This window comes from Nelumbo lutea, chromosome 5 (assembly GCF_056320005.1).
Source record: "Nelumbo lutea isolate HS-2025 chromosome 5, American lotus-T2T, whole genome shotgun sequence".
In the NCBI taxonomy this organism is placed as follows: Eukaryota; Viridiplantae; Streptophyta; class Magnoliopsida; order Proteales; family Nelumbonaceae; genus Nelumbo; species Nelumbo lutea.
Window position 1 is genome coordinate 10,260,188 of NC_142688.1, and position 13,620 is coordinate 10,273,807.

Consider the following 13,620-nt stretch of genomic DNA (forward strand, 5'->3'; position numbering starts at 1 on the left):
CATAAATCTCATTAGCCATTCATTCTTGTTGTTGTTAAAGATGGGGGGTGGATTCGAGTCGAACCTAATAGTTTGAAGTTTGAAGTTTGAGTTTGAATCAAGTAAAAAATTTATAAATTTGAATTTGGTTTGGTTCGAGCTTGATTTTAAAAATATATATTTTATAAAAATAAAAAATTATATATAAAAATATTTTTTATTTGATGTTTAAAAAATTGAGAATTATAATATTTTATTATATATATTATTTTTTATAATTTTATTATTTATTAATATATATACATTTGTATGAAATCATCATCAAACGAAGCCTCTTCTTTTTTGTGTATTTATATGATGGGCGTATTCCTGGGCTGTAATGTAAAAAATGCAAGAGAAAAACGTCCATGATTAAGGTGTCACATTGTTATCTTTCATGCAAATAAGGTAAAATTGTAAAAAAAAAATCATGAACTCATAACTGCAATTTAGTAAGCAGCATAAAAAGGGAAAGTGGCCGAGCAATCAATGAATTGGCATGGATTTGGGTCAACGACTATCACCCCCTTTCTTTATCCCTCATCCATCATCAATCACGAATGGATCATTTGATTTGAGCTCTTATATGAGTCCACCGTCCATGGCAGGCGGTAATACCAAACCAATGGTCATGGTGCTGATTAGAACATCCATCTCATTCATATATATATATATATATATTGTGTTGTTATTTTCTTTTATGGAGGAGACAGACCCTACCAAGTGACTAGTCATGTAGTAATAGTATATTGGAGGTCAAAAAATACAACCAAGTCAAGCTAAGCCACCAACTTATGGGGGACCAGCAAGCTCAGCTGGGCCGGTGCCACTGCTGATTTTTACATGCCTATTTAATCGAGATTTTTAAAATCTTGTTGAGTTATTGGCAAATTTAAACTCTTCAGCCGCTTATTAGGATTTAGGAGTGTTTCTTTTTGTCAATATTCATGAGAGATGTTTTCAATACACCGGGTTTACCCATAATGTTCTTTAAATAAATCTTGGACCATGAATAACATTTCATATTTCAAATTTATATAACCATTCAGGCTGAGTTTGGAAGGAATAGTAATATGTAGAGTGCAAAATCTTGTATTATGTATTATTTTATATATATTTGTATTTATACTTTTTCAAATTGAGCACCAATTTCAATCTCAAAGAAAATGAAACACAATCCATAAGTAAATAACTTAAATAATATTGCATAAATATTACCAATTAACGTTCCAACTTTAGATGCAATCTCAATGTAACTAGAATACAATCTACATTTAACCCAAACAATACAACATAAGTAATGCATAACCCATCATTCAAAACCTTTACGCTAAGGCTGTGTTTGGTTTGAAGGAAAAGATAGGGAATTAAAAAAAAAAAAAAATCTTTACAAACCTTATATATGTTTCTCTACCTTTTCCTTCAAATCAAACATAGCCTAAGTTCAAACTCAGGCTGGTTCCACATAAGGTTCCAAGTATTAATACACTTTATATGCATGAACATGATACATACTAGGTGTTTCGAGTGAAACAAAACCTATTTTTTATTTTTTTCTACTTTCACATTTTCATAGGGTGAAAAATAGTGTCAACATTTAAAATTGAGGCTTTATGAAAAAGCCTTAAAAATTAGGGACTTGCCAATACAATATGTTATGCCTGATACGGGATTTATTGAATCTACATTTTGAACCTTGGTGGTCCAAGACTAATCAATGGTAGCTCATCAAATCAATTTAGGTAGGGTAAATCCCGAACCTTGGAACTGGCCTTGACGAGTATTGGTTCTAAAAATTTGGAATCAGATCATATCCCAAATGGCTGGTTCCAATCAGTTCTGGGTAGAACTGATTGATTTGCTCACCTCTAATATAACTAGTTCGAGTTTCATGGCTATATATGCCGTTAATGTAAGAGGAATTTACATCTTATTTTTATCAATATATAAAAATAATTTGAATCCTAACTAGGCATCAAAAAATATATATAAATGGTGGTGATTCAACCACATCCACCGTTTCTGGCAAATGTATGTAGATAGGGCATACATATCCTTAATGATCAATCAACAAGTGCTTCAAAAAACAAGTCTTTTGAGAGAGAAGAGAGAGAGAGAGAGATGTGGGGATTGGCGACTCTAATTTGCTGTTTGGTTGAGAATAGATGAATAATAGAGGGTGTTAAACAAGAGCAAGATGGTCTCACAAATTAAGGTGTGTTTCGAAACGGTGCAAATAAGTGTGAATGGAAATATGCATAGTATAAAACGGTTTATATAAATTGCAAAATTGGGTTAGTTTTACACAATAAATTTACTTTCTTATCAAATAGACTTTTAGTTGTAATGGATGCAAATACGAATTCCAATAAAGCATATGCTTTTTTTTTATCAAAAATTGAACTTGAATGCAAATTTACTTCTTTTTTATTGATGTACTTTTGCATCTCATTAATGATGTAAATATGCATTGAAAAATATGTTTTATGTCATTTATTAATATGTAAATACAATGTTGCCAAACATAAACAAAAGTGAACCAGAGTACAAATTTACCCTGAATAGGGATTTACACTCTATTTGCATCGTTTCCAAACACAACCTAAGGAAAAGGGTATTCCTAATGTATAGTTGTAATCCTAATGTATACTGCAAATTGAGAACATCCTTAGTGTTTATATGATACCATTCATAGGGAGATATTCCTAATGTATAGTTGTAATGTCCCGATTTTCACATATCAATCACAACAGAATCTTTTTTTAGAAGTTAATTGACAAATCCCTAACAGTGGGGGCAAAGTTTTGGAATCTTAGAATCCGTTTGGTTCATGATCAGAATCGGAATCAGAATCCCTTGGAACTGGAACCAGAATGGTCTATTGCCCTTGTCTCTTTGCTTCGTCAAGAGGCTGGAATTGGTATCAGTCATGATTTTCAATTTTGTCCCTAATAAAAATAAAAAATAGAAAATACATGAAAATACCCAAAAATATAGAAATTGCAGAGATGTTTGCAGGAAATGCAGAATTACAATAATTTTGTAGCAAATTCAAAAAAATGCATGAAAATTTTGTTGCAAATTCAGAAATTTTGCTTATAGCTATCCACCGCTTCTTCAAATGTCTCCGTCTCATTGTTAATCCACCCACATACTCGCTCCATGCTTCCAACTAAACCCACGGAGTTCCCTCCCTTGAGGGAGAGCCGCAATGTCAGCCGACGCCGAGATGACGGCGACGAGAGTTGCAACAGTGGGCCTCAAACTGGCAAAAGCTATCTCACGGCACAGACAAAGGGCCTCATCTGGGTGCCCATTCTGGGAGTAGGCAGCGAGCATGGAATTCTAGAAGACCACATCTCTTATCAGAATGTTGTCAGAGACTCAGCGCGTAGTCACTACACATCCACACTTGGCATACATGTCAATAAGCGCAGCCCCTACAAAGACATCCGATTCCCATCCCGCCCGTATGACGTGACAATGGATCTCTCTCCCTTGTAGCGCAGGGAGGGCGGAGTATGCCTTGAGGAAAAAGGGGAAAGTGAAGTTGTCTGGGTGGAGACATAATCAAACATTTGGTGGTAAAGGGAGAGGGTGGCTTGATGGGGTCCATTCCAAGCATAGCCCTGAATGAGAACATTCCAAAGGAAGACGTCTATAGGAATTCTGTCGAACAAACAGTGGGCATGGGGTAAATGGTTGCAAACCGAGTAGAGATTAACAAGTTTGGTGGCTACAATGGTGCTCAAACCAATGTCCGTAACGAGGAGGTGCACGTGAATTTGCTTCCCGGGCTCGATTGTTTTTCCCTCAATTAGAGACCGGAGGAGTGATGCGCAGTGGTGGGTAGCAGAAGACGATGATGGTGAAGTTGGGCCACGGTGGTGGTGGAGATCATAGAGAGGGTGTATGATTCTCGATGAAGGCACGTGTGGCAGATTTGGGGAAGTTCTTTGCCAAGGTGAAACCCTAGTATACCCGTAGCATCTTCCTTCTGAATTGTACATCCATAAAGAAAAAAAAAAAAAGAGAAACTAATAGTGAAATGGGAATCACATTTCGGGAGAGGGGTCGGGAATGGCTATTCCCCCACCTATTTATTAATCAGACATCTGGAAACGAAATGACTCATTCCAATTCCGATTCCAGAGTCCTATTCCCTGTAACCAAAAAAACCCTTAAAGTTTGAGGGTCTTTCTTGCAATTGAAATAAGTCACTACTCCCAAAGTAGAGGGTAGTCATTGAGCTCGTTGTCTCAAAGAGAATGACTGACATTAGACAATAAAGCTACATTGTCACATATCCATTAGTGAACGCATGCATCTATCTAGGTATTAGGGAGAGAATAAAAGATTATTAAGTCGAAATTTTTACGCACAAGTATTTACTTGAGTTAGCGTCCATGTCCATGTAAGTCCATGTAATGCATTCACCTTTGGTCTTGTGGGGTCCGTATTGGTAGTTACGCGGAGATGAGTAGATCACATGGGTTATGGAGGTGGAGATGAAGTCTTTTAAGTTATAATAATTCAAAAGTCTATTTAAGTTATAATAATTCTTTTCTTAATTAAATTATTGGAGGTTTTAGTTAAGGGCAACCTGACGTTGGCATCCACACCGTCTAAACAAGGATTCCCTCTTAAAAAGAGGGCAAAGGAGTGGTAGCCCAATTGTTAATCCTAAGGCTATGTTTGGTTTGAAGGAAAATATAAAAAATGGTAAAAAAACCTTTACAAACCTGTCTTTCCCTTCCTTTCCCTGTCTTATTCTTCAAATCAAACATAGCTAAAGGAAGGTAGTAATAGTATTTCAAATTCCAAGAAAGTATACGAATGGGGCACAAGGAATGGTTTTCTTAGTTGTAGCTTTCACACACATAGAATCGTACAGCCACTCTTGTTATTCTATCATTATCATCGGTTAATTATAGTAATGGTGATTAAAATGCTACCGGTATTTTTGTTGAAACCGGATTCAGTCAAGTGCCAATCCCATTGAACAGTTTTTATAGCCTTGCATTGGGAATATCTCCCCCATAGAAGTAGGGAGATATTTCCAGTGCAAAGCTGTAAAAACTGTTCGACTGAAAGCGATCTCATTTTATGTGATGTTAGGTCATAGGTGAGATAGGTGGGCCTCCTATAGTCCTATTATTGAGCATTGACGCCATACATTCCATGTGCAAATTCCTGGGCTCTGGCTACAAGCTTCATTCTGAGTTTTATCCATAATGAGCTTGTGCGATTATTCACTTTGTTTCATGGGCTTTCTTTCTTTGTTGTCTGGTTGTCCCAACATAACTTGGGCCAAACAATGGTTCATCAAAGAACTCTTTTTGCATGTGCTTCAGGTAAGTCTAAACCGTGAAATTGCGACACTGATGATCTGCTTAGGCCCAGGGGCGCGTAAACGGTAAACATGCATTAAGCCCATTTGTTTGAGTCCAGTAAGAACTAAGGACTGAATGTAAGATATGCTACTTTGAGGCTCTATTTTTGTAACTTCATATGTGTTAAGCAATGTGTGTCGTGAATCGTGAATGTTTATTTTACACTTTTTAGTTGTGTAGGAAAATTTATTTATTGCTTTACATGATTCAAGAAAAAGGCAGAAGTCATTTTGACAAATCTTTTAAAAATATCTTTTGACCTGCAAATCTTTTTTGATAACTAAAAGACTTCACCAAGAGAAGGCCAGCTCTGCTTCTGTAAACAAGAAAGATCACTTGCGTGTTTACTTCTGATTGGATTTCATATCCAACAGATCCATAGTAGATAGAGCCAATTTGACACGGCTTTTCATTAAATATCCTTTTAAAATACGGGAAAGTTTTAACTAAGTTGTCGGAAGGGTTAAAGTATCAGAAACACAATGTGTATCGGAAAGATAATTTTAAGAGACGTATCGGGATACATATTGGATATGCATGCATATCGGAGAAAAATTAAGATACACATACATATGCTTGAAAACACTATAAATGCTTTAATAAATCATAAAAATACATCAATAATACTAAACATAAGACCTCAATGAGGTGTATATACATTAAATTAATATATTTTAATGGTTTTATGAATAGATATATTATAGGTATTTATAATTTCATTAAAAATTCCCAATTAATACCCTTTACTTTGTGCCTAATGCCACTTTCGTCCCCAAACTTTAAAATGCAACAATTTAGTATCCAAACTTTTGAAACGTGGCAATCCAGTGGCAACCTGTTAACTAACTATTAACCAACCATTAAGTGGTATTTGAAAAAGACACAGATGCCCTTCAAGTGTCATTAATTTTTGTTTATCAACCATCTAAACGTTGACAAAAAAATTAATAGTCCCAAATCCTTGCCTCTTCCATTCAAGAAAATTGGGGTCACATTTGAGTGATCATTCTAATGACCCCAACTTTCTTGAATAGAAGAGGCAAGGATTTGGGACTGTTAATTTTTTGTCAATGTTTGGATGGTTAATGAAGAAAATTAGATGACATCGAAGGGCATTTGTGTCTTTTTCAAATGCTACTTAATGACTGGTTAACAGTAAGTTAACGGTAGGTACTGAATTGTCACGCTCTGAAAGTACAAGTACTGAATTGTCGCATTTTAAAGTTTGGCGACCAAAGTGGCACTAGGCCCAAAGTACATGGTACTAATCGGGGATTTTCCCATTTATAAATTATAATTCTTAAGTTTTAATGTTTTATGGAATGAGAAAAATCCAACTCTCATATCCAACCATAAAATATGCATTGGTACAACTTCAATGTGAAAATATAATTAATAATTATTTATTGTTTAAATAATAATTATTTATTGTTTAAATAATAATTATTTATTAATTTCTAAAAATTATAAAAATTATTAAAGAAGAAATTTCAATTGCTTTGTGGATATGATAGATCATCCATAGATCTATAATATATTCAATCATTATGATCAAATGATAAAATATAATTAATTATTTATTTATTTATTTTTTAATTCTAAAAAATATATAATTATTAAAGAATAATTTTCAATTGGTCTGTGGATAAGATAGATCATCCATAGAATTACAATGTATTCAATTGTTGTGATCACATGATAAAATATAAATAAATATTATTTATTTTTTAATTCTAAAAATATAAAAAATAAAAAAAATAATAAAGAAGAAATATCAATTGCTCTATGGATATGATAGATAAATCCATAGATATAAAACATATTTAGTCTTTATAGGTAGAGAAAAAACATACATTTTCAAAATTTTGATTAATTTATATTTCCCCAAATATCTTCATGAAATTTTCATAAATCTACTGATAGCACAAAAAATATTTGTTATTTTGAATGTAAGAAATGTAGTCCAACATAAATTTAAACATTCAAGAAAAAAAAAAGAAATCACAAGATATTATAAAAGATTGAAAAAATAAAACCTATTTTTGCCATATTTTTTCAAAATTTGATCCACACTTGTTTCTTGGAGACTTTTACAAATTTAGCACTCTAGGAATGAAGTTTGGTGTTTTAGAGTCATTTGGGGGGGGGGGGGGGGGGTTGAAGAAGGCTTATTTTGGGAAAAAAAGAAGTTTGCTTTTCCCCTTTATTTTTTTTTCAAGTTTTTTGCCGTATCTTTTTCGTCGATATGCTACCAATACGCCTTGATACACCCTCAATACATCCCGATACACCTCCGATACGGGTCTGATAAGCATGAAAAAAGATGAAATGTTCGATTTCCATGCATATACTGTATTGGTTTTTCAAAGATACAATACGATACGCCCCACATGGTATCGAAATTTTAAACCTTGTTAATGCCAATATTTTGGACTGAGTCAAGATATTGTTTTAATACATGATACAATTTCTATTTTAACTAGTGTGAGGGCGTGTATTATGCATACGTGCACTTAAAATCTAAAGATATAAATTAATATTATATGATTAAATTTAAATTTTATGACCTACACATAAATTAACATGAATTTATATAATATATAATATAGATATTAGATGCAAGCAAACACATAATTGTTTTAGATCCCAAATGAACTATAAAATGCCCTAAGAAAGTTATTGGATTAATTTTCATTTTTAAAGTTCAAATGTCGATATATTAACATACATGATAGTCATTCATCACCATTTCAACCCCCAGGGGCAAGGCTGAGGCAAGTAAAGCATAAGAAAGAAAGCAATTTAAAGTGCTGGAACGCGACAGCATAGCTGAATTTGGTCTCCAATCAAAAAATGGTTCCAATGTGGTAGATTGAACTATTAATTAATAAAAAAGAAAAAAAATACATAGACATCTCTAAAGTTATACGTTTTCATTAAAACCTACCGTATAGTTTGTATTACTAAAATACTCCTTATAATTTTCAAACGCTTTAATCAACCTTTCATCAACAACTGTTTAAATTTCCATCTGCAATTGACCTTATGATCTTTTAAACGAGTGGAAAATGTGAAATAGCACGGGTCCAATGTTTTTTATTCCAAAAATATGCATAGTGGTTCTCTTATCAACCTTTTAGAAAACACCTTCTTAAAAGGAAATCAGATTTGTTCCTCACACAATGCACCTCAAATCAGCCTCAGTCCATCATAACTATGCATTTGGAACATCTTCCCATGTATGATAACATCAAGTACTTGTTGATGTGGCCATTCTCAAACTCTAGACCTATGTTCTTTTAGGGGTATTTTTGGAATAGAAACCCTAGACCTATGTTCTTTCACATTTTCTACTTGTTTTAAGAGGTCATGTGGCCATTCCCAAACCAAAATACTAAAGCATCCTGATAAAGGTCAATTAAGTAAAATGATTGTTAAAATATAGAAGTTGTTTTAGTAATATGCAAACTATATGGTATATATAAATACATGAAATTATAGGGTTGTCTAAGAAAATGACACAAAGAAGGAAAAAAAACAAAAATAAAATGAATGATCCATATGGCTCTATTTGTTTGAAATGCAAATATTAGATACAAAATTTGCATCTTGTTCAATTTTACATTTGCTTGTTTGTAAATTATAACTTGCATTTCTATTCGATACGAAATTTGCAATTTTTGTCTCATTTGCATTCACAGGCAGATTAAATTTTACATTACAAAAACTAATGCAAAATTTAATTGCATTTCAAATTTAATTTGAACTCACAGGTGCATGAGGGTTTACCCCAAGGTCAGAATTTTTAGGCGCAAGTACAGTTGGATAGGTGTCAGCTTGAAATTGATGTCAATTCGCGGCATTAATGTACAGAATGAGGGTATTTGACATTTTAAATATTTATAAGTCTGCAGTGGGATTCATAAATCTGCAGAGCCTGTCCGTACTTTCCGTTTTATTATATGAAGTGAGGACTACTTCATTTTACTCACAAAATCAATTGTAATAAAAGGAAAGTAAACTAGAATTTACAATTTGTATATTTGCACTGTTTACTTTCCTTAAGATTTGACTTTTTTGCAAGAAGCAAAATGATGTATTCCCACTTTTTTTTCTATTTTTTATTTGCAAACAGCAAGGAGGTTATTTGTTTGGGAGTGAGGTAGTTCTATGCTCTAAGTCTGACATTCGCATCCCCCAAATAAACAACCGAACAAAAACACACATACACACCATAAAATTCATTTTCAATATAAATTAACATGATAATTAAGCAACTGTCTTTTATTGAACAAGCTAGACACGGCTAAGTATTTGATCAAATACTTGGAATCCATATCTTCATAAATTAATGTTATTGTGGAAAATTCTGTGTAATTAAAATCAATACAAAACTACAAAAGGGATTGACACAAACCCATTCAAACAATCCATATCAAAGCTTCATTTCATCTGGCTGACCCAAATCCTCTAGTAAAAAATTAAATATATGGAAAACAAACCGTGTATGAGAAACATATTCTGTAAAACTTTTAGTGTGAGATTGTGTGTGTGTGTGTGGGGGGGGGGGGGGGGGGGGGGAGGAGGCGGGTAAATTGACAATGGGGTCTTACTGATTTCAGGATGGCTTGTAATAAGCGTATATTCCATAAAAGGTCTGTGCACTAGTGAGAAACAACAAGACCACTGCAGCAATGAAGGAGATGATGGCCCAGGGATTGTTGAAGTAGTTGTGCTTCAGGCTGGCGCGCCAAGCATTCCACCTGTGGTCATAGTAGCGGTTAACCTGCTCTGATAATCGCGACAGGTAACTGTCATTTATGTCGAACACCACCTCTTGACAGAGGCGATTGAAGAGATCGGCGACCTCGGCATCACTGCCCAGCCAATGCTCGATGATCCCGTAGTAATGGAGGTAGCCCACATCCTGTGGAGAGTTTATAAGGTTGTCCAAGAAGATCACATACGAGGTAATGTAATTGCTGCAGTCAAGGTGGCATTGCTCGAATGCGATGAGGTTCAGAAATAACGATTTGGTCCCGTCATGGATCAAGAGCCTGGGGATCGAAAGCACACCATTCTTGAATTTTATGTCCCAGAAGCGATCCGTCTTCCGCTTCTTGAACTTGACTCCTGCCTCCTTCAGCTCGGTGACACAGTGGATCAGCTGCTGTCGCCGCTTATCCGCCACCCGCACAGCATGTGATGACCAACGCCTGATCCACATCCGGGGCGAAGGTTGGGGTCCAGTACGCAAGAGACTCCGCCTGAAAATGTCCAGGCAATGAAGTCCCCCTTGGTCGGTCAAGGGATCGAAGGTGGTTGCATGTCCCAGTTCCAGAGATGACTCCAACTTGGTCCTATCGCTCTTCTGTAGAGGCTCGTCGGTGGGCGTAAGTGGGTCAAAGAATCGGAGTGCGAGCTTGGCTACAAGGTCTTTCTGATCAGGCACACCAATCTGGAGGCCTAGGAGGCGATGCAATATGAATAGCGGTATCTGATTCTCAAGCATTATCATGTCACGCTGTATGGAATGCATAATACCGCGCATGGCAAAGACAGGATCATTCCGGGAGTAGCCAAGTTCCTTGAACCCCTCGGCGGCGCCTCGGAAGATCTCAAGCATGAAACACCCATCCAACACCATCATCTCAACGAATTCATTGCTGCTGAGAGGGATCACCCCATCATAACAGGCACGGGCCTTCTCCTCAAGCTCCTCAATGGATTCCAGGTAAAGCTTCACATCTTGATTGGTACGCTTGAGGATATGGTGGAGAGATCGCCACTTGTGAGGTTCCATCTCCCTGAAGCGTCTCCGGCCATGGTGATAAGGCCCCAGTGAGACTATCTGGGGAAAATAGGCTTTATCGTCTCCTTCCCGGAGAGACTTGGGGACTCGATAGATGCACAGCTTGGCCCATGATCCAGCAGCATCGTCTTGACGGGCCTGTTCCAGCTTCTCCCTGATCGAAATGACCCACTCGGACTCCGGTGGGATGGAATATTCTTCCTCAACATTATTGGCGTTGCAACCCCTGATCGATAGCTGCCGCAAATCGGATGACTGCCGTTGTATTTCTAGAGGTTGCTGGTGGTGCTCTAATGGGAGATGGAGCGAGCGGGTGGTGGTGGTGGTGGGGTTATTGTCTGTATTTTGGTCTTGGATGCCAGCATCTACAGTTTCTTTGAGTTTGAGGGTGATGAGGTACCAACTCAATAGATCTTTGTTAAACACGGCAACCATTTCTGGTGGAGATAGAAATCTATGGTGGTTGCTGTTTTGAGATTGAGAAACAGAAATTCTCAACCGATAAAGAGACAATACATTCCATGGTAAACATTGACTGTTTTTGAAGTTTAGTTAATTAACCAGAATAAGGCTGGGAACTGGGAAGGGTCCTCCTTGTTGTGCCTAGTTAAGTAGATGATTATGATTATGGTGTGCTTATCCCATTCCTGTCTAAAGAAAGTATGTACGTCACTCTAGATTATAGTATACTCTACAGTCTAAACAACCATTTCCGATTAACCAAGCAACCTACGGCAATTCAGTAAATGGGGGGGGGGCTTATTTCTAGTTAGTCAAATTTGTTTCATTCTCAAATCTCAACTTTGTTGGGTAACCAGATAAAAATAAAATAAAATAAAACTAGAAAGAGGAATATTTATTATACTAATATATCTGTTCATGGGTCGGGTTAAAGGCCCAGTTTATTATTATTTTTGGTTTGGATAAAACTTCAGGCTTGCGGACTTGGGTTTAGGCTTTTTAAATAAGCCTGGCCCAGGCCCAAGCCTGAACCGATACTATTACATATAATAAAAAGGCATTTATATTATATATAATAAAACTTTGTTTTTTAAATTATTAATAAATATTAATTCACTATTAAGAAATATAAATTAATTTATTAAATTATTACTAAATTAATATAATATTAATTTATAAAAATACATTAAAAATAAGACGTTTTATGTACAAGTTGAATTTCAAGTTCAGGCTCAAGCTTCAGACATTATATAAAAGCCGAGCTTGGACTCAAAATTTAAACCCGATGGTCAAGCTGGGCTCAAGCTTGAACCTGCACATTTTATATTGATAAAGAGGCAAAACCGCCCGACCTGCCCCATAAACAGGTCTATATACGATTGCCAGAGAATATTAGAACTTAGAATAAGAAAATCATGTGCCAAACTAACTCGGTAACAGTTTGTTTTTATTTGATTAAACTATTAATCCGTAATTTTCAATAATCTGGTCATTCTTCGTAGTCTCTTTCATACCTAATGCCATCAGCAATTCAGTACATAATTTCCCTTTCCGGAGTAAGACTATTGGCAGCTGACTCGCTCCAATTTTCGTATATTAGTTTTAATGCTTCTTTATAAATCTTTATGACTTTGTACAGCTGGAAACAGTGAGAGAATCCATCATAATTCAAGGGGTGGTGCAGCAGGTGAGGAATTGAGACCATACATTTAGAAAATTAATCAAATTTTCTTATGAATAGATCATAAATTTTCCTTTTATTGGTAAAATTTGTAACTTTATATCCCTATCATAGACTTGAGAGAGAGAGAGAAAGATGAATTTAGATTTATTTCTCACCAAAGCATATTTCATACCAACCTCACAACATGTTTCAGCTGCCCATTGGAAATATCTCCCCATGAAAGATAGCTAACAAGTAGAAACAATTTACGGCTCAAGTATAATTTGGATTATCTGAACGTAATGACTGTTGAACAGGCTGTGAAACTAATTATAATATTCGTTGATGGGCCTCATTGTGAAAGGTGCAGGTCGCATATATTTTGTTACTGGTATGAAAATTAATCATTGATTACACAGCCCCTTGAACAGCCATCTCATTCAGCTAATCCTTTCTCGGATCAAGTGCTGTGAGGAGCAAATCGAAAGAGACCAACTGGCCCAGTGCTTGATTAATGGAGCACATGCCTGGGACAAGTACAGCTGTAACTTTATAACTGTAGTGCTTCAAACTTGAGCATGCCTTCTTTCTTTCCTCTGCCATGGTAGGAAGACAATGACAACAATAAGGGTACATAATACAACACAGATTCACTTTTATAACGAAATTTCCTTAGTCCAAGCATGGGTTAATTCATCCCCAACTCCGGTGCAACCATGCAAGTAGTAGGGTGTCAATTGGACCAGATTTTGTCCAATCCAATCCGGTCTAAA

General features: G+C 35.7%; 1 protein-coding gene across 1 annotated transcript; it reads right to left on the bottom strand.

Moving 5' to 3' along the window:
- Positions 1-9,724: 9,724 nt before the first annotated feature.
- LOC148850269 (UPF0481 protein At3g47200-like) lies at positions 9,725-11,882 on the bottom strand. The gene has a single exon (XM_088943569.1). It carries the CDS (start codon positions 11,656-11,658, stop codon positions 10,030-10,032), a length of 1,629 nt encoding a protein of 542 aa, XP_088799695.1. The 5' UTR covers positions 11,659-11,882; the 3' UTR covers positions 9,725-10,029.
- Positions 11,883-13,620: the final 1,738 nt, after the last annotated feature.

Coding starts and splice junctions, on each gene's coding strand:
- LOC148850269 (XM_088943569.1), bottom strand. CDS start 11,658: ATGGTTGCCGTGTTTAACAAAGATCTATTGAGTTGGTACCTCATCACC.